General features: G+C 34.8%; 1 protein-coding gene across 3 annotated transcripts in view; it reads left to right on the top strand.

Moving 5' to 3' along the window:
* Positions 1 to 780: 780 nt before the first annotated feature.
* The window catches only part of LOC145671311 (uncharacterized), a 33,686-nt gene continuing 6,583 nt past the window's right edge, over positions 781 to 27,883 (top strand). The window contains exons 1-2 of one of the 3 annotated variants that reach the window (XM_081740288.1): positions 781 to 865; positions 20,144 to 20,682. In XM_081740288.1, the coding sequence (XP_081596414.1) occupies positions 20,219 to 20,682 (464 nt within the window). In that variant the 5' untranslated portion in view covers positions 781 to 865; positions 20,144 to 20,218. Of the gene's footprint in view, positions 866 to 1,070; positions 1,313 to 5,267; positions 5,403 to 20,143; positions 20,683 to 27,883 lie in introns of those variants that run through there. The other 2 variants (XM_081740287.1, XM_081740286.1) reach the window with 2 other exon arrangements.

Below are 27,883 nucleotides of genomic sequence, written 5' to 3'. Positions count from 1 at the left end.
TTACCTTTGTACTCCAAGTAGTAACGATTCTGTGATGTTGTAACGGAGAACTGAAAAAAAAATACTTCTGACTGACAAAAACACTCTTTATCTAATAGACGCCATAATCCGCAAGTTACAAATTTCATATGAAGGTGGCAGCTGCATCCATAGACCCCTCTTTTATGAAGCAGCAACAGCTCATTATGTTAATTAATGAAGGAGTTATATGCAGTTCGCAAATCAGCTCCTGCTACCAACCAGCCCCGGTCTCCCCTACATAGTTAACACAAATGAAGCTCCGCAAGAGATATATAAAGAATGCGAAAAGGCAACATAAGAAGAACTGCCTGGTATTCTTTATTTCGAATTTCAATTTGTTGTGTTTAACAGGTAGATACTAAGTAATGTGCCAATTACAATGCATCCTCCCATTTATGATCGTAGAGATATTTTTTTCTTTCTTTCGCCATCACCTGAGTCAGAAATCCTATCCTAAAAGAATACACATTTAGTATTTACCAAGAAAGGATAATTTACGCTAAATTCAGAACGTGAATAAAATGTAAATTGCTTTAAAGTCTTACGCAGTCTCTCCAAAATTTTGGCAGAAAAAATCCAGTATCAAAATTAAAGATATGAGACGGTCCCTTTTTCCGCTCATGTATAACTGTTTATATTAGTATGAGATCGTTGGGATCTGAGGACCCAAAATGGCGCCCTGTTTCGAGTTCGATCCAAAGCCACATCAAGTGTTCGTTTATAGTCCTCGCTGTGCGCGAATGTGCTGCCACCAAGTGAGAAAAGCTAAAATAAAAACAAAAAAATATCAAGTATTTGTTTTTGTTAAGAAGAAAATTTAAAAATTTAAACTAGACTCATCCAAGTAAGTAGTTATCATTTAGATATTTTTATTTTAATCGTAATTATTTTACCACATTTAATAGGTGGATAAGTATGTTAAAATCCCCAACATTTTCTGGTATTTAAATCTACCAATTGGAAAATAAGGGGGCGAAGTGAAGCTATCCTCGCCAGGAGGGGATAGCGTCCTTTTTTCGTTTTTGATTATGGCGGGTTAACATCCCCGGGTAGCTACGGTGGACTGAAACCTTGAAAATAGAAGAAACCCACTGCGTTTAATATGTGAGTCATTAGTGAAAATTACAGTTAGGAAGGTGGGGTGAAGGACTAAAGGACAACTATGAAGTGAGACCGTCATAATCCGTACTAAGACAGAATTCTTCTTCCCTGATGATGATGTACGTGCTTCACCCATAATGGATTAGTTCGCAGTGGATAAGGTTTGAACGTTAGTTTCCAGGATTACAAGGTAACATCAATGTTTTTTTTATTTATGATGCGGCTGGAGTAAATCTAGAAGATAAATTGTAAATCCGGAAGGGTCATGCGACTCGGAAGATTCCAGGCGTAGGGGAAGTGACTGCTGCCGTCTAAATTTAGTTTCGGACGAATTGGCTGATGTTTTATAAACCGTGACAAACCTTTGAAATTTGAACTATGAACTAAATTCTCGGTTTTCGAAAATTTATATTTTTTTTATATATCAGATAAAAAGGGGGGAGCAAAGATAAATTAATATATACACCTGCTTATTGTAAATTGTTTCTACGATGATAAAAATAACATTATATGAGTTTCTTTAGAGTAATGGAATCTAGAAACATGATTGTTTAAAGTAAATCTTTCCGGTCAAGCATGGGTCCCCAGTCGCCTGGATGATAGAATTCGTCCTTCCTCTCCCTTCACTTCCACTTCCACTTGTCTCAGTTGGAACTTCAATATCAAAAATCTACGCTTAGCTTAGCACCTCTCCATATCAAATCTTCGTTCAAATCTCTTTCGTTTTGTGTGCATTGATTTCCTTGTTCGTTAGTTGGTTAGGTTAGTTTTAGTACTGTTAACTATTGTGTACCAAAATTTGAAATTGGCTCTGTTGTTTGTGGTTAATAGGACCCTTCTAGTAAACTTTAAGTATGGAATGATAAACCGGGGGTGATGTTTAGAACGTTCACTGCTTTCTCTCTCTATCCTGCTGGCATGTTGTTAACATAAATGCTTGTGATAATGAAATTACCTGAAGCTTGTCCGCTCACCCTGTAACTTAAAGAAATAGTTGGCAAATACGATCAGTGGTTAAAACTTTGTGCTACACAAAAGCGAGACTGGAGAAGTTGCGATTTAATGAGCCATGGGCAAAGAAATAGTTAAATATACGAAGAAAGTGTGTATTTAGAGACGTGTTGCGCCTGAGATAGACAGGTTGCCCGCTCAAAGGCAGATAATATTTTATTTCTTCAGTGTGTTTATGCAGGCCCGGCCATTCTCTACCTCCACCGCTGCCACTTTCATAGGGTGTTCAGCCATTAGGAAAGCTGTTGGGTGAAAATTGTATTCAGTTTGTGAACCGATTTAACAAGTATGCCGTAAACCTTTGTAATAGTTTTTTTTTTGTACTCCTAATGTATGTCAGCAGGCGAAGGAAATGTTACCCCCCCCCCCTTCCTTTCGAATGATGTAATAGTGTTTAAAAACAATTGTAAAATTTAATACTAAATTGTGACGAAATTGAATTCAGGCAACATAACAATTTATTTATTTATTTTTTTTTTTGGTCAACCGATATAAACAGAACTTGTAATTTTGTACTATGTAATTCTAAATCTCCAAAAGGCAAAAATGTACTTGCACTAAGAATCGGATTGACGAAACAGAGTTTATATTGTATGAAACTAACTATAACCTGAACTAAATTTTATTTGAAAACTTAAGAGGTGCATTAAAATAAATGTTCTGTTCGCGTAGATATGGTTGTAAAGGCAGGTTTGGTGAAGACAAAATTTGGAATTAAGAACATAATTTGGGACTAAATTTTCAAACCTAATTATACTTTTTTTTTCCCCACTTGCAATGTATTTCAGTCTTTTTCCTCTCCGTGCGGGAAGGAGAGCTCTGTCATTGTAGTTTTTTTGTTTCTTTCGGTTCTAACAATAAATTTAGTTTGTATTGTCCGAAGTAGTCGTCATTGTGTTATGAGATCTGAATATCCCTTAGTTATAAGCTGGATTAACAATATTGGCGAGTGGTCTTCGGAACGAAAGAATTAAACTTTATGGATATTATCAACAGTTACAGTGCTTCTCGCAGTGGTCTCAACAGGAGAAAAGATCCTGATTCAAAGTATAGTTTAATTTTATTTATTTTTTTTTTAAATCTTCCTTTCTTCATTATTGCAGATGTTATTTTATTTCTCTTTTATATTTTAACTTAAGTTTTTTTTTTTTTCGTTGTGCAAGTAGAATTTAAGTTACGGTTGGATAGCCTGGAGTACCTTCAGTACCCAGGAGAATATTCAACCTAGGCCAAATTCTGAGGAAAGGAAGAAAACGAAATAAAACGTTACAGATACACAACTTTATGTATTTAACTGCCACTTCTTGTGCTAGAGTAAGTTGTTACGAAATTGTAACCTGAGAATTAATGAAAAATTTATCAGATAAAGGAAAATATGTAAATAAAAAAATATTGAATACATGCACAACGTTTCTACAAGTATTTATCCATACACGAGAAAGCATGTTAAAAAGAACTCATATTTGTTATCGTTGAAGTAGGATATCAAATTATACTTGCATGTAAGACTACGGCTCTAAATGCGACAGACACTCAGCGAACCTTCCATATTTTTGTTACAATACTAGCAGTGAAGTGCTCGAAAAATGAAGCAAATGTATAAAGCACGTAAGAAATCTTTCGGACTCTTAGATTAATTTGAGAAAATAATATAACGAGCAAAGACTTAAAATATCCCTTCGCAAGAACACGGGTTTTGCTATTACACAATATTTTTCCACTGGTGTAAATTTCTGCTGGCAAAAATTAAGTTTTATTATTAAGGTGTTCTAAATTCTATCCCCTTACTACGGTAATGTTCGCAATCTTCTTGAACTCTTTTCCTATAGTTCGTAAAGTGTATACAGGCGCAGTTAGTATGATTCCTAAAACAGAAATACTGAAGCTAACAATAGATTTTAAAATAATAATAAGTGGAAATTTAAAACCACGAGACGGCACCTCTCTTAAGCATGTATTATAAGTAATGTCTGATGTAGCAGAATGGAAGTTTAAAACAATACGTTCAGAGCAGCTAAAACATCTACTTTAGGCCAGAATCCTTTTATTGTGCTCTGGCTGGAAGCTAAACAACCCATAAAATGAAAGAATGGATGTGATTTTCCAACTGCTTGTTGTTTGTATAGCAAAATTAATTGGCTACACAAATCATCCGACAACATTCCGTTTTTAGGTGAGACGTACTAGTTCTTGCAGGTTGATTTTTTTTCAATCTGCAGAACGAAAACCTGGACAAACAGACGTCCCGAAAGCCCCTTTCGGGTCAGTTAATTCTTTCATTGAAAACCAGGACTGTTCCGGAAAACCGGGGTGGTATCCAGGAATTCTTGACGGGATTGTATTTATATCTACCACTACATTTTAATAAAATTTACGCATTTGTGGTGTGAATGACGTATATTAGTTTACTTAGTGAATCCTTTACCTTCAACCTTCATAAAATCAAGTAAAGCTATTGCTTTCGCTGCACTCCGCCTCTTTTAAGCCCCAAATGGACACATAACTAGAGAAAGTTTCGGAAACTATTGTTATTTTCACAGTTAACTTCTCATTTTCCATAGTGTATGTTTACATATTTACAATGAAAGAGGGTGTATGATATATATTAAAAGGATAGAACTGCACGACTAAATTTTTTTTAACAATTTCTCACCCAATTTTGCAGTCATTTCATCTCGAGTTTAGCTATCTTTTGTACCAATTTGTTGGGAACACTGTTCTAATTTTTTAAAGACACATATAAGATTCGACAGTGTCCATTTCGGCGAATGCCTCGTGTGCTGTGACGCTCTTTGAGGAAGAGAGTTGAGTGGAATTTCCTATACACCTACACTACACTTACACTTTCTTTTACATTTACACATACATACATCCCCTTCTTTTTTATACTCTTTCTTTTTTCATTTTACGCTTCCCACTTTTCTCTAAATTTTTGCCCTGTTCAACTAAGCTTTCAGCTCTCTTTAACTGTCTGAACTTCTTTCTCGATTTTGATCTTTTCTTGACTTTGGCCTTTTCCCGATTGTATCCTTTCTTCCCAATTGTGTTCTGTATTTTATTCAATTTTGTTTCTGAATCACAAATCCTCCGTGTGATATACACATAGGACAATTTTGAAAATGTAGCACACATGTCTTTAATGCTGATGTACCTACATATTCGACCGATAATGCTCTCAAGACAAGGAAAAACTTCTGTTTTATCGCGTTCTACAAAAATAGGAACTGTTACTTGTTGAAATTGATTGAATGGCATTGTCTACTAAACAGGTTTGTCGTCAGTGTTTAAACAAACTAAAACTACAGAAAAGAAGAAGAGCATCTACCCAAACGTAGTCTAATCTAACAATTTATTACATTTTGGTACCTTTTGTGAATACTATTTAGTATTCCCCTCAAAGCTCACCGGTAGTGGTCATAAGTCCACTAATTATATTTATAATTATTTTTAGTTTTAAGTATATATTTGCTCAGTTCCTGTTTTTGTAGTTATCAAATAAAATCATTCTGCTTGTCTTTCGAAATTAACTGTCTGTCTGCTGTAAACACACAAGCCATGCATTTTATGCCATATAAAGTGTTTTCTCCACTATCCTCTTTTATGCGTATACTTACCGCCGCTGACGTGCCTGCTCCCTTCGTATGCACCTCTTGCTATCACTCGGGCCCCACTGTTGCGCTTGAGCCCTGACTCGGGTTAGATAGCATTCGTGCTTTTTGTGGTCACCTAGCAAAGGTTAGTTCTTGTTTTATTCACTTTTTTTATACTGCCATCCACACTGTATCTCGAACAATAATCACTACCAAGTGAGCCAGGGCCACAACGTAGTATTTTGGGGAAGGAACTAAGTAATATTCACTTTTTTCGATTTTCGTGTAGTCCGGCAATACAGCAGTAATGCCCAATTGTATTATAAACTAATAATTTACATTAACAACAAACAATAATTACGGTAAATACAGTAAATAACAGTGATGGCGCTACAGAGAGACCCAAGAATCCCCACAAAGTCCCTCGTGATGGGAAATTTCTCCGTAGAAGCTGAATAAAGTAGTCAGATGACTCTTGTGGATAATTCTAATACATTTGAACATTTGTAGGAGTACTTGTTCATTATACACACAATACAACAGCATGTCAAACAAATATAAGGATTTTTCTTTTTTACTACACAATGATCAAAAATACACAGTTCATAACACTATTTACAATCAACATAATTTAATTCACATTATTACAGCATAGCTTTGTCGAAATAGTAAATAATATGGAATTTTAAATGCAAAGAATTTTCATGCACTAATTTAAATACAATACATAGAGTTACACAGTTTGCAACTTCGGTTCATAATACACTACTTACATAAACACTTTAAATCAGCATAATTTTGTAAGAGTAGTACTTTTTACATATTTTGATAGATTAGATTATATAATTTGAATTACACAATTTGCAGCTTCAGAAGTTAAAACCTGATAGTATGTCCAATAGATTGTAAAAAGCTCTGGATACCTTTTTTTTAACATCTGATTTCTCTACACAAGAGCAATAACATTTAACCTAGTATTGTATATTCCCTTTTATGACGTTTAGCAGGAAATGTTCCTAATTGATGCTGCGGAATTATTATTCTGCATACAGGTTCATCCTTTCTACTGTTGCTCTGAGCCTTCAAGAAAGATCGTTGTTTTCCATCTCATGATTCCACTCTTTACTTATTATTTGCCCTTTCTCTTCCCGAAGTATAACTTCGTATAAATTCCACATTTCCTTAGAGGGCACTTATCATTCATAGTGTTTGTCAAAAGTGAAAGGAAGGTAGTGCATTAAAAATATGTCGTGTCTTAAAATAACTAGATCTGAACAATCATTGGCTGTTTACAGCCAACAGACACTTAATCTCGAAATAGAAACGAAAGGATTTATTTTGATAACAAACCGTAGACCTGAGCAAATAAATAAATAAATAAATAAATAAATAAATATATATATATATATATATATATATATATATATATATATATAATTAGTGAGTCTATGTCCACTATCTGTGAGAATTTGTCATACTTGTAACATAAGACCGGCAGTGATCTTATTTCCAGTAGGTTTCTGCCAGTGATATTGTCCTTCACTCTGGTCTTTCAGACAAGAACCTAGTGCTTCTTTAATTATTTGTCACTATACTTAACGTTCATTATGGTATTGGCTAAGAGTTCTTTACATTTTACACGAAAAGCTTAAGTAGTTAAATTTATATCTGTAGACTAACGAGAAAGCTACTTTTTTTTAATTTTTTTTTTAACTTGCTAGAAGTGAACGTAAAAATAGAATGCAGTAGTACGCAGGAGTAATGCAGCATCGTGTTGAGCACTAAAGCTTTCAAATGGTCGAACAAATTAAATCAGCACATGTCTCTCAAGTTATATTTTTTTGTATTTTTTATAAATATTCCATATTAGTTTACGAAACATTCTATTATTAACTTTCCATGTTTCAGGGTATGTTTGTGCCAGAGAAATTCTTTAGTAACCAACGAATCAGTTGAAGCTAACCTGAACTTCTATTTTCTTTTCAAAAAACAAAAGAAAAAAGTTCTCGAAATACAGAAATCTCTACTTTAATCTTCAATTTTCCACGCATTACTAATTACAAAAAGTTGAGTTTTTCAGAAAGAATTTACTTTGTCAGTCACTGGATTCACTGTTAAGGATGTCTTCTCTTAAAACCTGAATTGCGTTTCATCTATTCTCTTCTGCGTAAGGCGGGGCTGCGACACATTTAATCCTGTATTTGTACATGCAGTACACTTGTAATCTTACTGGTTAAGTTCAACACTCCAGTGAACCAATCGATTTCAAAGTTCTTCGTTCGGTAGGCAATTTAGCGATTGATTGTTGCTCCACACTTGGAATTATTTTTCTAGCAGAATCTTAATGATACGAGCACGGGTATATACTTACAGTATATAAAGTGCACTGCTTTGATTTTTGTGATACTTATCTCACCGATCATGAAATCAAGGAATTCTCTTTCAGTTTTGCAGAAAGATGAGGTGTTTAAGCTAGTATTCAGGTTTGCATCACTCAACGATTCCAGCAATATCCTCAGTTTAGTGAGCTGTTCATTGGAATCAATGTCCATTATCTATGTATCATCTAGTAGTGTACGTATCTAATACTCTGCAAGTCTAGAAATAACGCAGCCGCTCCATTAGCTTACCCGTATGGTTCTACAGACTATCCTACTTTTTGCATTGAAAGATGAACGAATATACTGTCCTAAATCCGGATGTAAAAATACAGCATGGTAACTTTGCACTTCATCCTTTTATTTTTGGTATGTATTGTTCGTTATCTTCGGTATAATGTCATTAATAGGTTTAGATCTAGCTTGCCTAAGTAATGCGTGCTTATTGAGGCCCCTGTGATCTACTCAAAATGGATCTTATTCCTCCTTTTCTTAGGCACTAACATGATGGGATAGTTATGCTCCAATAGAGTTAAATGTATCAGGCTGGCCATATGTAGTTTTTCAATTTCCTCTCTGATCCATTGCCCGTATTTGAGGGGTATAGGGGTATTGCTTCTTGACGATTAGCTCTTTTCTATTCACTTTTATACTATATTGGTAATTCGCACAGGATCCTCTGTGATCTTGAAACACGGCCTGGTGCTTGAACCGTAGCTGAGACAACCGGTTTTTGTGGTGCGCATCCGGGAATTTGGCTTCCTTAACGATGTGGGAAATCTGCGTAACTACCCGCTCTACGTCATGGCCATCTGCATCTTCCCTTTTAGTTTGTTCCTCCTTCAATACTGGAAGGATGTTAATAACAGCTTCGAAATCCCCTGAATAGAGGTTAGCAGTGCCGGGTACAACTTACACAGCACGTCGGGCTCACAACATGGACTTGACGCGCAGAATGAAATACTTTTATATTCTACGTAATATGATACGTGAGGTTGTGCGGTGTAGATGTTGAATCGGTATCGATAAATAAATCCTGTGTACGCTCGCACACCGCTGACTCAACGCTCGCAAGTTTCACTTCGTTTTGCTACCAAAGACTTAAGGTATATAGCCACGAGTCCCCACTACTAATAAGAAGAGACGACATTAAATATATTTGTCCTGTCTAAAACTTATAACTGAATCGCAGACTATCTGGAAGAGAAGAAAACAAAGGGCAAGTCGCTTTTCAAGAAGAGTAAGAATTTTTATTCCATCACAGGAAAAGGATACGTGTTGCGAAGTCGTAGGAACTGTTGACATTCCAAATATAGGATACACGGAACAAGAAATACAGTCAACATCGACGAGTTACGTGGCGTTTTCCAAAAAACACCTCATCATTCTATACAAATAAATCGTACTATCCTTGAACAAAAACAAATTATTGATGCTTTCGAAATTATACATATATTAGAAAATACTCGATTCAATGCAGCATATTATCTTTCGTTCGCTTGTTCCCTTTTATTTTACGACATTAACAATTTCCTATATCAACGTCGAAACATCAGACATGCATAATATTGTAACATCTCATTAATATGCTAAGATATTGGCTCATTATAAAATGGTAATAATAAGACCGGACTTAGTACATACAGTAACAGTACATAAGAATGAATTTGTCAATGTTAACTGACTTGAGGGGATTAGAACGTTAGAATTTTACAAGTAAAAAATACCGAAGGACGAAATGTCTTCAACTTTAGCTATTTAATATGACGTATGATGAAAATCACACCTAGTCATAACTATACATTTCTTTCAATAGAAAATATGGCAATAATTGCGTTGTGTGATATATATTAACCATTATTTCGGAGTAATTTTCAAATTTAAAGTTTTATTTTATCAGTGCTTTTGTTTCGAAATAATTTTCACGACAAAATCATGTACGATGCAAGCTTTCTAGATGGAGAAGTATTTTCGTTCTTCTTACTTCTGACATGTGTTCTATAGCTTATATTTTGTAATTTTAATTGAATAAATAATGTATATCTAAAATACGTTTATCCTAATATCTATCAAATTTAACTGAAAGTAAACATAAACAACAAAATTAAAACCGAAATAATAATATTATTATAAAGATCAACAGCATTAAATCACCAATTGTTTTAAAATTACAGTGGTCATTAGTAGTAGTTCATATGCTTTAAGAGTTAAAAAAGTTTCTTACTGTAACGTTTATCAAATTGGTTCATTACACCCGTTTCAAGTTACGTATTGCACAGACATTTTTTGACGCGTCAATACTTAGAAAGATGTCTTCAATAAGACAACACTACCACACACTCGTTGACTTTGATACTACTTCCCGAAGTCGACTATAATTTCAGCACGGCTTAATGTACCGGCTTGTCTAGTTGTGAAGTAACGTAGGGAAATACTAAGGGGTTTCAATAGTCTGGGTCTCGTTACCTCATAAATGATTAGACGAAACCTATTATTGGACAGAAGTGGTATCTCACTGTTATCCTATTGATCTTTTCTTTACATATGGTTAATAAAAACATTCATTCTCGAGTTATTATGATACCACTGTTTTTACCTTCACTCATATAGTTGTGAGATTCATCTCTGCCTAGAAAAGTCTTAAGGCAACATTACAGTCTAGAAAATTTATGCCCCTCCAAACAGCTTTCACTAGAGTGATATTTGGTCAGCACATCCACCCCATCGCGGTTTCTGAATTAAGTCCGTTAGCTCTAACAGGAGAATTCTTCAAACACCTCTAACTAGAGCGTTAACTCTGGACATTCTAAGGCAACTGGCAACATAAGCCGAACTATTCTATATTAAATTCACGTGCACTCGTTTGGTAGCATGGAAATATTATTACTTTAACTGACTTGAAACATAGTGTAAAAGGTCTAATTATTTACATCGATGGTATTTAGCTTTTATGTCATTCTCCATTGACTTTTCCTGAAAAAAACGCAAGGGCGCTATATATCGTATGTCAATCTAACTCATCTGATATAGATTAAACTTGATATTGTACAGCTTGCCCTGCTGTACGTGCTTTTAAATACTGAAACATCATGGTGTGCATGCTCTTTGTTCCTAACTTACGTACCATCGAATTTGAGGTTCTCCTTTAGCCTAAAGGGCATATACGTTGAACGTTTAACGGAAAAATTTCATTTCATTTTTAGTTCGTGGCAGTTCATATTGCAGCCTCTAAGATCTTCAATAAATGGTGTTAAGATAGAGTAAGATTGTGATACCGATTTTTTGGTAGGATTAATTATCTCACATCTACCCCTCCTTGACACCCTTTCCTTATTCGAAGTTTGATTCTAAAATCCAAATAACGAAGCTAATGAAGGCATTCTCGCCCAAGGCTAAATACGAAATTTATTAATTACGAAGTTCAACCAAACTAATCCGATGAGGATTAATCTCAGCGCAGTAATAGATCTTGACCTCCATACAAGCTTGTGAGATATTATGTTGGTTCATGCTTCTTTTTCCCGAGTTGTGGACCATCAAATTTGGGGATTGGCTCAGTCACATTTTCGATTTTTTTCTTTTAACATGTCATACCATTAATCTTATTATTATTCTAAGAATTAAATGACTTATCTGGGCACTAAACATTTTAATAAATATATATTCTCAATTATATTTCCCGGTTTTTTATATTCAGTTCTTTAACATGTGGTCACCATGTTAAAATCATTATCATCATCACCAGCATTTCACAATTAGTAAGAAGTCACTTGTGGCAAACTCTTAGATTTTCATGCACCATGGTTTCCACCTAACCTCTATGTCTTCACATAAGTATTTCAACTAATTTGAATATCTTTCGTCTGTCCCTATTTTTCCATCGACAATACCGTCTAGGACGCCGCTTATGAAACAATTCCTTCTCAGCCAATGTCCAAGTCAGTTTTTCTTTTTCTAGTTAATCTAAAGTTGCTCTTTCTCCCCACATTAATGACTTCCAATTCGTTTTAATTGGACCTGGGAAATTCTCTGTATTATTCCTAACACCATTTCAAAAAGTTCAAATATGTTTTAGTCGCACCAACTTATTATCCATGTTCTGCCATATGAGTACAGCTCTCCGCACAAAACATTTTATGAGTTTCTTTTGCATTGCTCTTTACACCTTCGAAAACGTTTAAAATGTATCAATACAATAAAACTGATCAAAGCACTAAATATTGTTACGATGTTTGTAAGTGTGTGGGTGTACACTCTTTTATGGCCATTATACACTATCCAGTACTGTTATGTTTGAGCTTACCACACAGCATAAATCGTTATTAGGAATCCCAAGCTATCGTACTTAGAAAGGACTTTGGGTTTGGAACTCCTTCCTATATGGGCTTGGAACTTTTGTCACTGGAAATCTACTACGGCGGTCTTTTCTTTTTCTACCCCTTCCACCTGACGGGCTTTGAATAAAAGTCGTATTTAGCCTCGAGCGAGAGTGCTTTCATAAACTTACTGATTTGGATTTGACTAGTATTGCGAATAAGGAAAAGGTCTGAAGGACGGGTAGGTGTTTCAGAAAGTGAATCCTACCAAAAAAAATTATACCAGTACATTACTCTGTCTTAACACCATTTATTAAAGATCTTACAGCGTGCAATGTGAATTCACGGTAAGTAAAAATGCAATGACATCTTTGAATTTAAGGTCCAACGATCATGCGCTTTACGCTAAAGGAGACGATGATGGAAGAATTGCTAGAATGAGAAAGTGAGGAAACGGGAGTGCCCCGAGAAAAAACACGAGCACGATGTTGTCCACCACAAACTTACTTAGCCGTGGATCAAACTAGAAACGCCACGCACCAAAGGAAAACGTTCTACCACTGAGCCACCATGCCGCAGTTTGACTGGAAGTGATAAAGCCATTTACAGCCCTGTCAAATTAGCTCAAATTTGAAATGATTTATATAAAACTGAAACTTCGTATGGTTCAATGGTCGATCCTAATTTCTCTCTGAAAAGTTCCGAAAAATTAGATGATGTCTTTCGGAGTTACGATGTCATCAATATAGGCGCTGCTTGAAGTTGCAGTCTTATTTTTAAACATGCTTAAATTCTCAAACAATAGAGATACACTTTTTGTTTTTGCTCTAAAATGTGGAGAATTCATTGGAAAATACAAAATAAAAGGTGTAGTATGTACCTAACTGATGTTGGATGAAATTATTGAGTGAAATATGTGGTTATATTATTACACTCGTGTGTTACCAATGATTCCGTTCCGTTCCGCTAAATTAATAAATCACAAAAGAAAATTATATAAAGTTGAAAGTTTGTGGGATTGTTCATTGGTTTGGCCTCGCCTCTCCGTGAAGTCTCCAGCAATCGGGAGGCACTTTTGGTCGCCATATTGGAAAATGGCAGCAACCTTTATTTCTACGCTAGTTTTTTATACAGGGTGGTAAAATGTAAACCATTCGGTGTAAATATGAAAATAAGGTGTGATTTTATCCCGAAAAATATTCTCGTCATGCTTGGTATGTATTGTATTTCATATGACGGAATTGCGAAAAAAATGTTGACAAATATTTAACATATAGTAAAGATTTAAGTTTTTTTTTTTTGTTTTCTATGACCTGTGGCTTTCCTGAATTAGAATTTGTGTATATCTAAGTTGTTTATATTTCAGGTAGCATGATAATATTCCAAATTTATGGTAGAATCAAGTAGTAAGTAATTTGTCTGTAATGCTAAAAGCTGGCAGGTTACAAGTTACATTAGGTTGATTTTAGCAGAAATGTGTAGTTTTTCATTATAGTATTTTTCAATCATGGTAATGGTGTTTATAAACAGAAACACTCTATTTACTGATGTCTTTTACAGTTTGGTCTTCATCAACATCAGGAATGAATAGCACATTCATGCATGCTGTATCCTTGCAACGAAGACACACTAGTGAACATGTGAGACCTGGCTGCTTACATCCATATCCTCTACTACAACGACTTTTCCAACAGCAACTAATTAGGCTAAGCAAATCCTCTGGAGCAGGGGATGCAGACGTAGCATTTGGCTATAATATTCCCAATATTTACCCATCCCCAGTCTCTAGGATTTAACTTTTTACCAAGCCACTATTGTATCTGATGATAAGTTCTGAATGTATGCTGGCGTGCTGCATTTCTGGTTGGCGGAAGAGAATCGATTTTTAACTTCTCACCAAGACTCTGAAGTGCTACAACTTTAGTAAAAATAGAATGCCTTAATTCATTCAGGTTTTTTTATTCTACTTCACCGCATTGCCCAGAAAAATGACTCTGGTGCAGCGGCAATCTCATCCGCGGTTGCATTAGCATGTTTGAAAACAATCACTTCGTCTCGAACTAATTTGTTGTTTTCTTTTCTGGCTAGCTGTAAATTGTTTTCTTCCCTTTTCTGTATATAGCGGAGGTGGTATCGCAACCGGAGAAACCGTAATAGAAAAGTAAGACATCAGCCATCTCTCCCAAATCAGTCGCAATTTTGCTATATGAATAATACATTTTCGTTAGATGCATGTCCAGGCATTAACATGGTTATGGATGCGCCAGGACACGATCTAGAAATAAGCAAGATCAATATATCTGTATCATTTGCTACAACTGTCACTTTTGTGTTTGCGCCATTTTCACACGCACTTAATGCTGCAGACAAAATAAGTTCATCTGCATGATCATCAGCTTCAATTATCTTTACTCCTGCGTTCTGTAATCAGTCAGAAAGAAAACCTATTATGTCACATTTGTTCCCTCGTTGTTAAAAAAAATCTTCTTGATAGATATTAAGATGCACCATGTGTGTGACCTAATTGTGTTGAGAACCCTTCAGATTATTTCTTCGCTTTCTGTCTTCTGAGATCGTGGTAAGACGCTGATATCTGTTAAAAATTACAGTGTCTTCAGATGGATATCACTCTCTTACCACGAAGTCAGAAGAGAGAAAGAAGAAGCAATCTGAAGTGAAAATTATGGTGGATACAATGCATGCAATGCATGTTCAACAAATCATAGCATGGTTATTAACGTATCTTGACGCCTACACAGATAGAAAATATATTGATTATTTAACTATAGTACATTCAAATATGGGTCATATATGGCTTTGTGGTATGTGTGTATGTGGAGAGGCTGGGGGAATGAAACATTAAACATAATGATGGCAAGACTGTTGTGGTCTACGTCGAATGTTCAGAATCCAATCAGTGATACTAACTTTCCTATGTCCACACCCATTTTTTAGGATGGAGTCTAAACAATATTAAGTGATGAAAGATAATATATTTGCGGACAAAATGGCATTTTCATATTTACACCGAGTAGTTTACATTTTGCCCTGTATAAAGTGTAACTAGCATAGAAATAAATGTAGATGACATTTTCCAATATGACGGCCAAACCTGCCTCCCGATTGCTGGAGACTTTTCGTGGAAAGTTGAGAACAAACCAGTGAATAACCCTACAAAGTTTCAACTTTACATGATTTTCCTTTGTAATTTATTAATTTAAACGGAATCTGTGCTACCACACGAGTGGAATAACCACATTTTTCACTCATTAATTTCACCCAACGTTAGTGAGGTATATATAGTATGTTTTATTTTGTGTGTTTTCCAATCAATTCTCCACATTTTAGTGCGAAAACGGAGAGTTTATTTTTTGAGAAAGCACGTTTAAAGATAAGGCTGCAACTTCTGGCGGCGGCAATATTGATGATGCCATAACTCCGAAAGCCGTTTTCAGATTTTTGAGGACATCTCAGGAGGAGATGAGGATTGATCATTGTTCACCCGCACAAAGTTTGTTTTATAAAAATTACTTCAAGGTCAAACCCTGATTTGATTAGTAATAGACTGAATTTATTATAAACTGGGAAAGAAAATTACAGTAATTCCAGTATGAGTCATTAGATACAGATTATGTTAAACTGCACAAGTAGCAAGGAACAACCCCCAGTTTGCTAAAACCCAACTCGCGGTATTGATTGGTTTCCTAATATAAAGGGACTTAATTGTCAGAGATGAAAAAATAAAATACTCAAGAAAAAATCCAGGTTTTAGGCTTATAGTGAGCTGCCTAGCCTTCACTTAGTCTGGTTTTCATGTCGCCTGCACAACTGCACTTATCTATAATATATCTGCGTATTAACTGTTCAAAGCTAAGTTACCTTGCTTCTTTGTACTCCTGATTCCAGTCGCTTAAATTCACTCCTATGAGTTTCATGATTTTGACAAAAGTTTGGATGTGATTTATAATAATTCTTTTATTCGACCCCCTAAATTTTTGCATCCCAGAGACGCCCATGAAACTGATAAATCAGCTGACCTATTTTCTAAAATAAAAAACCCTCCCCTTTAAATGCTCTAATTCCATTACTTGGGGTCCAGATAATTTGCAGTTTGTAAAACGACTGGGCAATTGCAACACAAATTACACGTAAATTTTCTCGGCACTGACTGCAGTTTTAGACCTGAGTGAGGTCTTTATGCAAGTAAAATTGTAAGTAGATGACGCACGAAACATTTCTCCATTCCGAGATGAATGTATGGTTCGAATCGTGCTGTTCCATGATCACAATATATTATTCTCAACATTGCTATGTATGTAATGTATTATTTCGTTATATATTGTATGTTCAGAGAAATAAAAATACTCAACAAGCATGAATCAGAAAACGCTTCAAAGCAGATGAAAATATCAAATCTAGAACAACTGCTGGAAATAAGTTTGTAAATGATTGCCTCAATTGACAGACCTTTTCCAATTCTCCTCATTCCAAAATCTTTTTCTTTCTGGAGAGGAGAAGCATCTTGCTTGTCACATTGAGTATGCACTGTAATTGATTTCAAACATTTGATAAAGCTTAAACCTGGCCAGGATTTGAACCCTAGTTTGCCGAATAGAAATTCAATGCGCTAATCACATAAATACCGCGTTAGTTCGAATTCCACCCTAACTATTAGCCAGTTAAAATCGTTGCATGTAGATCTATCAACAATATACTAGTGCTCGTATAAGGAGACATTCCTTATGAGAGTCACAATGACTTACTCGAGATTTCCTTCTTTAACTCAAAAACAAATTATATAGATCTTCGTCAATGAGGAAAATATCACAAAACGTCTTCAAGTTGAGGCTGCCTCATCGTTTTTAACGATGGTCTCAATTTACATTACTATTCTCCCTCGTCGTAACTTCTAATTAATTCCCGAAGAAAAGACGGCAGACATCATTTTCTCATTCTTTGAATTGTATCAACATGTGTAGAAACTGAAAATTCTATTTGTATCTTCCGTAACTACTTGATTATTTTCTTATCTTTGTATGAGAAATTTGTGTCAGATTACTGATGGTTGTAAGGTGAAGCCTATTGGGGTTCGAATCAGTCTGAAGATTAAGGTCGGAATGTTAACAGTTTTAATATTTCTGTGTTCGTGTTTTTGTCGTGTTTGGAATAAGTCGGAAGCACGTGAGCTGCAGCTGGCGAACAATACCACGGTTAGGGCGCATTAAAAAAGGATTTGCAAGGTATGAAACTCGTATGACAGAGAAAAGTATTGGAATCCCATCGAGGCAATTAGTTTTCTTTATTGGAAGGTATTGTTTACATAATTGTTATTGTAAGTCTGTTATTTCTTTATTATTATTATTATTATTATTATTATTATTATTATTGGAAAGTCGACACTTGGTTAGATATGTTATATTTTATGAAGTTTTTCATGGAAGTTGAAGTTTTTGTGGTACGAAACGTATCTAAAATCGTAAATTGCGTAAAACATTAATATTTCTATCAATAGTAGAAATAGTAGTAGGAACATACAGGCAATTGGTGGGGAAAATAACCTTTATGTTTTATCAGTCGTATTTTTGGCCCATACTAACGATGTGCCTTACGTATTCATCAATTGTTCGCTAAATATGTTGCGTTAACAGACAGTAAGAATTAAGGTTGATGCTGCTGATGTCATCTTGTAGTTGTCTTTCGCAGTTCACTTTTCTATTGCGAGTGCGCTGAAGAAAGTCAACACTACGACCGAGCAAAACTAAATACTTTCCATGTTTCATTGTAAATATCAATCTTACAGATGGTAAAAATTTCCTTTAATTATCACGGGGAATCGAACCCAGGACCAACGGCATATAAAACCAACGCTTATCCCACTATTCTAATACATAGCTGTTTAATAAGAGGAGATATCTCTGTATTAAGTGTCTTTAGCAAACTTCACACTTTTAATATTCAAATGTTGTAAAACTTCTTTTCGTAATAACGAAATAAGTCTTATGTAAAACAATAATTAATAGAGTTCAAATCTAAATTGTCAACCTAAATTTTTGACTATGAGTCATAGAAGTAGTTATAGTGGATCTTGTTGCAACATTTAGATATGAGAAAGTTTAGCGCCCTGCTTCAGTATCGAGGCTAAATATTACATTAAACTACAGTTTAAGTATATCTGTTCGGAAATAAAATTAAATGAAATTTTAAAGTTTTACATCTCACAGATATGCCGGCTATTCTAAGAAGGTTTATTTATATATATCTTCGGGTATTTCTTTATAATTCTTTCACGAGCCATTAACATTCATTGCAGATTTTCGAGTTCCAACATTTTGTGGACTCCCTGTATTTACTGTTTCATTGCAAACGCTATTATTGTGTCTCACGTGATTCTTCAGATGGAAATATGGAAAATTATTATGGTCAAGAAGGCTATTAAGTGAGCTGAGAGCTATCAATTCAAATATATATATGGGAGCTCCTGCGTTGCTAAGCGGTTAGCATACGCGCCTTTGGCGTAGGAGACCCGGGTTCGATTCCCGGCGGGAGCTCATGTGGTTCGGATTTCACGTTAATCAGTAGATCCACGTCTCATATAGCCTCGCTGCTGAACGGGACGTTAAACTCAGAATCAACTCAACTCAACTCAAATATATATATATGTATTTAGGGTGGACTATTTGTCTTGATTGTCCGTTGTAACTTTTAATCTAATAAATACAAAACGTCTAATTTTTCTACGATTCAAGTACCAACAGAGTACATATTTTATCACGTTCTGTGATACCATGAAGTAAGCAGTGTTGTCAACCCAACATAGTTCTAATTTGTAAACTGTTAAATTAGAACTTATAGTGTTACAAACCGTATCTGTAGCAACCAATTGCACCCGAATGTATCTTAGTATCCAGTATTTTGATTATGATACTGCATATTCCAATGAAAGAAATGTTATAAAAGAATGAAATTCTGACATGTTTGAAACGGCTTATTTCGATTAACTGCTTAGATAAATAGAACATCTAATTCCATAGGGGTTTTCAGTAAAGTAGGGATCATAATGGCGTTTTTAAAAACATGATGTTTCAAGCCATTGAGAAAATATAGTAAACACTGGTAAACTTTGCAACACTGCTTACAATTATGTAATTCCGAGAACTTGTTGTAATCACAGCTTTCAGAATTATTGTTTTCAATATTATAAAAGCTAAGTAAATCAATTTTTATTTCAAAAAGTTCCTACAAAATTGCTATGTTAAGCAGTATGTCAATCTTTATCTCTGAAACGGTTTAAAGTTTCAAATTGCTGTAAACGGAATTGTTATATTTGTGTCTAATGAAAATAATCTATGTAATTGAATATGGCACAAATCTAAGCAATTCTTCGAAATACTTTTTTTCAGAAAAATCAAATTTTCTTTCTTTTAAACTTTTTTCCTACTTATTCCAAATCTGTCATATCAAGGTGATATAATTTCACACTAAAATACTTCGGTTTTTTCTTGCTTTTTATGTTTGTTAGGCTATATCATCCTTAATTTTTAAGAGTGGATAATAAATGTAAGTTTTCGGTTAACATGTTGATTTGATATATGTAATAATGACGTAGTGTGATTTGAAAATATTAACTTTGGTTGGCAACTATGTTAATCTTGTGTTATGTCAGAGAATGGATAATATATGAATATGTATTCTCTGATTATAAATAATGGTTTGTTATTGCTTTCAGATTTCTTCTTTTGTCAGAATCATTGAATGTTGAAGGGCACAAATATCAAACATAAAGAACTGTTCAGTTAACGAAATGGCTTTCAGTTGTTTCAACTTAGCTACAATTAAAGCTGAAACGCAAACAGAAGATGAGTCCGTTCAAGACTCGAAGTACGAACTGTGTAATATAGTTGAAGTGAAAACAGAAAATTTGTGTATTGGAGATAGCACATATGAAATACCTAATACATTTCAAATAGAAACAGAAATTGAGCCTACTAAACATTGTGATTATGAATTATACAATGATACCCCCGATTATTTGGAACGTGAGGATCCACTTTCAATTTATTCTATGTCACATTTAAAACCAAAGGAGGAAGATGAAAGTAGAATAGAGGGAGATAATGTCATGGTAAGAGAAGATTTATTGAGTAATTTTACACACACTAAGGAAGAGTTAACCGATCAGATATCTGGCTGTGCTGGAGATCAATCGGAAGAGAATGTTAAAGAAAGTGACTGTGGAGAAGTAGGTAGCAATGCTGAAGAACTAAGGTATGTTTGCGTGCGTTCAATTCTTTTTATATAAATAATTATTTTCCGTACTTGATTATTTTTAACTTTTTTCGTTTAATTAATACTAACCTAATGAAGTAATCATTCGAATAAATAAAAGATAAAGACCACTGCACGTAAAATTCTCGCTTTCTTGACATGTTGTGTTTTAGTTATTATGTAACGGCTTCTTTTTGAATCACGAATTAAATAATATACGCTTATGGAAAACTGTATCGAAGAGACAACTATCTCTCGTTAGTATTTTTTTGGGAAGTTATTCATGTGATATTGTAGATATGTTACAGAAATGTTATTTATAAACTACGAATAATGTCATAAGAAAATTATCTGTAAAGAACTCCAAGAGTAAGGTACTGTTGTGGACATTTTCGTCCAAAATCACTTACTTCTGTTATACAATTCTAAATTAAATATTTATTAATGAAACAAGACCAAATCAATTAAACAATTTTAAGCAAAGGGGGCGCGGTGGCCCAGCGGTAGAGCGTTCACCTCTGGTGCTTGGCGTCCCGGGTTCGATCCCAGCCCCCGCCCAGTGAACTTTGTAGTGGACAAACACCGTGCTCGTAGATTTTCTCGGGGTTCTCCCTTTCCTCCTACTTTCTTCATTCCACCATTTCACTCATCTCTAATCATCACCGTCTCCTTTAGCCTAACCGGCATAACCGTGGGACCTAAAACTTACAAGATTTTTTCAATTTTAAGCAAAAGGACACCCCTAGAGTAAACTACTTCTGAATTCCTTAATGAGGAATGATTTATACCAAATTGTAAGCTAGGTAATGGAACATACATTTAAGAAATGTGAACAATCTTGATTGAGTCGTTTTCCCAGAAAACTGTCTTTGCAAAACACTCCCAGGAGTGGACAATCATTTATAATTTTTTAAATGAAAAACTATTTATATCAAATTCTAGACCTCTCAATGGAAGATTTCTTTGAAATATGAACAAATTAGAAAAGACTTACTCCAGGAGTAAACTGTCCCTTCTGAATTTTGAATGAAAATTAATTTATACCAAATTTTAGGTTTTCTAACAAAACATATTTACGAAATGTGCACAAATTTCCGTTAGTTGTTTTTGAGGAAATCGTCCGGGCAAAACAGCCACAGGGGAAAGTTATCCCGTATATGTTTTTAAAATGAAAAATGGTTTATACCAAATTGTAGAGATCTTAAAGAAATATGTCTTTCTGAAATATGAACAAAATTACCGTAGTTATTTTTGGAAAACTCGTGTGGGAAAGATGCAACCCAAGTGTAAACTGCCCTTTCTAAATGGAATCCAGTTTATATCATTTGTAGATTCTTTAATCAGGAATTCATGAAATATGAACAAAATTGGTGAAGTCATTTCTAAGAAAATCATTCTAGATAAACCTTCCCAACAGTAAATTACTCATTGTGTTGTTTCAAAAGAAAAATGATTTTACCATATCGAAACTTTCTTAGTGAAGAATCAATTTACGAAATAATAGAAAAAGAAACTTAGTCGTTTTTGAGAAAATTAGCTTGGAAAGTTCAACCTATGAATAAAATACCCATTGTGGATTATTCCTCAAAGAAACGTCTTGTACAATAACATAAGATTGTTAATGAAATATGGATTTAAAGGAAATTAACAAAATCATTCCAGCCGTTTTCTGAAACATCATATTTTAGTTTCACCTTTTAGTTAACTACCTTTATTTTTGCATGTAGGAAGAAAATTCGAATAAACTCTTTGGATAATCGTACAATAACTTTAAGTTTAAATTTTGGTCTTAATACGTTGAATGGTATAAACCCTAGGCGAGTGTGCATCAGGATGAACAAGCTGATTTACATCGAAAACTCATTATGTCGGTATATCGAGAGTACGAAACTTGTAAATATGTTAAAATATTATTATGATTTCGTTTTCACCAACCCACCTCCTATCATCCCTCGAAAGTAATGGAAAATAAATATTTCCTTAGCTTTTTAAGCAGTGCGATATCTTTGGAAGGTTAAAACATTAACAATCCACTGGACCTCCCCTGAAGTATAGCTACATTCCTTGCCACGCTGAGTAATTCACCAGCATATCACCCCACCACCATCCCACGAAAAATTCTGCCATTACCTATGGTCAGTTGAGCCAGTTAGTCAGTTGAGAAACTCAATGTACTGCGTAGAGTCCACTGATACCGTGAATAATATGGACCCGGTGAAAACAGTCGGTCGAAAAAGTGTAATAGCTTTTTCAAGGTAGCCATCCTAGATGGTTTTACTGGGTTTTCCACATTCACACATGGTAAATGCTAGGGTGGTACCTAACATACAAGTACCAGACCGCTTTTTTCCTTCCGTTTCCTCGGATAATATGATCACCGAGGAACATTATCCCCATATGTGACTTATTTCGTGGCTGGGATTTTAAGTCAATGGTTTATCACAGCAAAACAAAGACTCGGTCACGGAGACTTTTTCAGCCATCGCAAACAGTCACATTAACTATCCACCATTTATTGAACATTCATTTAAAGGCGTTTGTTCTCACATGATCACTCCCTACACCTGAAGCCAAATCAATTTCAACTTCTGGCAGTAGTGACGTTAAATTTGGGGCACTTGCTACACGACATCTGAGTATCCACCAAAGTGATAAAAATCTGATATTTATTTTGTACTATTTTTCGTCTATGTTTAAACCAGTGGAATGGAAGATTTAATTACTGAACATTATTTTGACAAGGACGACATCATTATATTCAACCATATTAGTTTGGTTCATAGTACCTTGTTCAAGAGATACATCGAATTTCGTACTCGAAAAAACCTAACACAGAATTGCATTTATCTTCGTCCACTGAGAAGTGTCGTACCCATGTTAAACCTATCTGATGTTTGGTTATGAATAGGACTGACATTACTATAGTTATACAGTACATTTTGTTACCAATTCAGGTTATATGGATTGATGACGTTATTAAGGTAGTTTGTTGTCTACTAGTTATTCCCGGTGAAGATACAGCTGATAAATTTAAGTTCGAAAGACAAAGGGCGTTGGTTACCTTTTGGAAACATAAACATTCTTTCAGAAGCTGTCTGGTTCAAGCGAAAACAAAAACTGTATTCCTCCATATTGTTGTTCTCCTGTAACCTCCATTGTATGCATATACATAGCACGTTGTGAGGCGAAACGGGAGCAGTGTCTAAAACAACGGATTACTCCAAACCTACCCAATACGATAATGCTGCCTCCTACTGAGAGTATACATGAAACACAGCTCTTTCTACTATTAAAGGTGCTGGCATTCATCAACAAGGGAAACTGCGGTACAATAATCATTCTCAGTCTTTCTTGATCAGCTCTCGTAAAATTAAAATGTGGGTGGAGATTACAAAGACAGAATACAACCACAGAGTGAAATGTTCAGCACTAACATTTTACATAACAGGGAACAAGTTCATCGCTTTTAAGCAAGTCCCTGAACTGCTGAGAAGGCCTTAAATGCAGAAAGTTTAACAATTTCAGGATCTCTTTGTTCTCCCGTTGCTAAGTCCACATATCCCTTACAGGAAAAAAATAGATGACATCTATATCTTTTTTAAGATGGTAGAAACTTACCTCCCCACAAAATCTGATCAAGAATTTCAAGCTTGGCAGATCTCACAAGCTTGATTTCAGAATATTTTTTACAACTGTATAGGTGGTTCTTTAGAAAACACAACGTTACTTGACTTCTGAAACACACATATAAAGAACAAACTATTGGAGAAGACAAAGTTAATTCAGAAACCGAATTTAATGCAAGCAAACTAAATTTTACGTAACTAAAATAAAGCAACGAATAGTTACAATTAAGGAGAGCAAAGGTATTTGTTGAATAGTGGGAATAGCTGCTGTCCTAAGGTTTATTATTGTAAATTACAATTCGAATTCCTTCTCGATTTTAATGACAGGAGGGTAGTTGCGTTGTTAGGAGCTTTGCTAACAAAGGTAAAGAGGAATTTGTTCCGTATTCCTGTCGTGACATCATGGAATATTAATCCAAATCAAGATGAACTCTGGGGTAGAGGCTCTGGTGTTGAAAGAGCTCGGCTTCCGTGTACAACTGGGCTCATAATGATGACGATGATGATGAGAAATAAAATCAGCACGTCTTGTTAAGGTGCCCGGGGGCTATTCATACAACACATGGTATTAATGCGCTTACTAACTACAAAATTGAATCTATAGTGAAACAGATCAACTTCAACCCTACAACTTTGTCAGACATCCTCCAGACGGTAAACCATTGCTTACTGAGTATGGTGTCGATATAGATCCTTCTTCTAACCATGGAATGCATTGGATATGCTACTAGAAAATATCTAACTTGTTATTCGTTTTGATTCATTCTGTGGTACTTCTCTTGGTACATTAGTAGAAATTCCTGTACCGAAGTGATACTCCTGCTAGAACTATCGAATACAATGTTGAACATAATCAGGAGTTTAATGATTTGCTGTTACTATTGTCTAGCTGTACTGAGACTATCATCCTATGGCAAGGTCGACCTCAAGATGTGCTGATTCCAAGTAGGAGCAAATTTAAGTCTGATCTTTGTTCCCAGCGAACTTGCAATGTGTTTTGTACTTAACGATAGAAGAGCATATTACACTCTAATGCGAGGCTCAATTGGGAGCAATCGATCTAGTAGGATTCAGTTCGGTTCAGTCCAATGGTAATTCGTTTTACGATACATTACAGCGAATGAAACAATTTACTCTTACTTCCACCAGATAATAACAGCATAAGCGTGTATGAATAGTGCGATTTGACACTAGTGTGAAAATTCTTCTGTATTATCATATCGACAATAGTAATTGCCAATTTACGGTAGATTTAATGAAATTTTATATCATATGCCTAATGCAGATTATTATAAAGATAGCAATGCATATAAGTTCGAGGATGATGAAACTAAAATAACATCTGGACAATCGAACTGTGATACACTGTAATGAGAATTCGCTAATCACTATCAAATCCAGGTTTCTCGATTTATACCAATTTTTGCCAGTCAGTCTTACTGAAATGACAAGTAACCTTGGTTCACCTGACTTTGGCTATATCGAACGTTATGTTGGCGAAAATATGGATTTGTTAATGAAAATTGGAATTTATCCTTATGAATATGTGACGTCACAGGATACATTACAAGAGCTACAGTTGTCTTTCTAAGATAATATTACTAGCAGGCCAGGAAGTAAAAACAAGGTACTATTTAATGAATAGTACAAAATTAATGGAGGTTCAACATATTTCCAGTTTAGGCAAAATATATGACTTCAATCCTATTGATGCAAAACACGAACATGATACAAGCAAATACCCGAAGCGACTTCAAGAAGATTTCTTTTTAATAAATTACTGACCAACAGTGTTTAATATGTAGTAAGACAATGGAGAGTGTAAGTCTGCGATGGTAATAAACTTACACTAAACCAAAGCTTTAAAAGAGAAGTTATATATGATGCCGACTTGTCCTTGTTTCTTATCAATAATAAAACATGTAAAGTGAAATAACCAGACTTAGTCTGGAAGTGCTCTACTAGATTTGTCAAAACTCGATGTGTGTAAGTCACGGCACAATGAAAATATACTGATTCGTTGGTGTTATATAAAAGGTAAAAAATTTTATAATGGTCTAATAAAGTCTGAGATGTTATGGCACGTGGATATGTCCAACTATGAAAAAGGCAAAAAGATTTGGTATTCCGTTACATAATAAGAAAATATTAAAAATATTAAATAAAGGAAAGCCTTACTGTATAAGTTTATGGTTCAGGATCTAAATTGTATGTCTATAAGTCTTGACATAAGAAATTTTACAAGTGTATTAAGAACGACAAAAGTAACGCTGAAAAGCTGAGGGAGCATTTTACTTAACAACTTTTAGCGAAATATTCATAGCAAGAGAGTGCTATATAGTTTGAAATAACTTAGCAACGAAACACACTATGAACTGAAGAAGTAAATATAGTTGACTAAGATCTTTTTGATAACAAAATTTTTGTCACTCATAGTGGCATCCATACTTGATCATGAGGACATTAAACTTTTGATCCATATGGTGCTACAGTTTGAATGAGAAAGTGCCATCTACACACAATAAATCGACTATTCAAAGGATTGTGTAATATACAATAACAGAATGAAATGAATCTTCGTGTTCGAAAGATGACACTGCCACCATAAGTGGCTAATACATTCCACCTGTTGAGTGTGGGTAGGTCAGTAATCGAAGTACGTAACATTTCTTCATTACAGTAAAAAGTATAGTGGATACAGCTTCATCAGAAGCAACTGCGGAGTCGTTTGATCTTGAATGTATAATTCAATATTTCGTTTTAGTTCATTTGTTGCATACAAAAAGCTACAAACCTAGAAGCATATGCAAATTCCTCTAAGAATTCACTATGTAGCTTAAACGTAGCATTAATATATCTTCAATTACATTTTTAATAATCATCTTTCATTAATTTACGCGATATATTTAAGTTGATGTTCAACGCATTGATGCTCAACAACTTCGGTATTAACTTCCATACTTGCACGTAACAATTATTTAGTAGTTGATTCTTTTTGCGTTCCAACACTGAACCCACAGTTTCTCAGTAGATGTCTGTACCTAGGTATCACAATGCTCAATAATATGTATGTAATCAGTGAACTACATTCAGACCAAAATATAATACTCTTCACTTTGTGTTTAAATTAGATTTATTCGGCGTGTTAGCAAGTAGCTTCACAAACAAATGAGCGTTGTAACTTGTTAAAGTTATAAGAGAGTATTGGTGCGAAGTTTTGTTCTATGTAACATTTATGCCATTTATGGTTTCTACTATGTTTAGTATATGTTGAAACCAGTGGAATTGAACATTTAATCGCTGAATGTAACTTTCGACAAGGAAGGCATCATTATATTCAACGATACTCGTTGGGTTCGGAGTAGCTCGCTCAAGAGATACACCCAATTTCGTAGTCGAAAAGAACATAGTTCAACCTATTTACACTAATAATAACATCAAGTCCTAAAATGACTACGTACAATTCCATTTAGTCTTCGCCCAGTGACAAATGTCGTACCCATGTTAAACTTATTCGATGTTTGGTTGAAAATGGGACTAGCATCACTAGAGTTATGAGCTACATTTTGTTACCA

This window comes from Thermobia domestica, chromosome 15, assembly GCF_964235325.1.
Source record: "Thermobia domestica chromosome 15, izTheDome1.hap1.1, whole genome shotgun sequence".
NCBI lineage: Eukaryota > Metazoa > Arthropoda > Insecta > Zygentoma > Lepismatidae > Thermobia > Thermobia domestica.
Note: the sequence above shows the minus strand (reverse complement) of the source record. Positions and strands in the feature narration are given on the sequence as shown.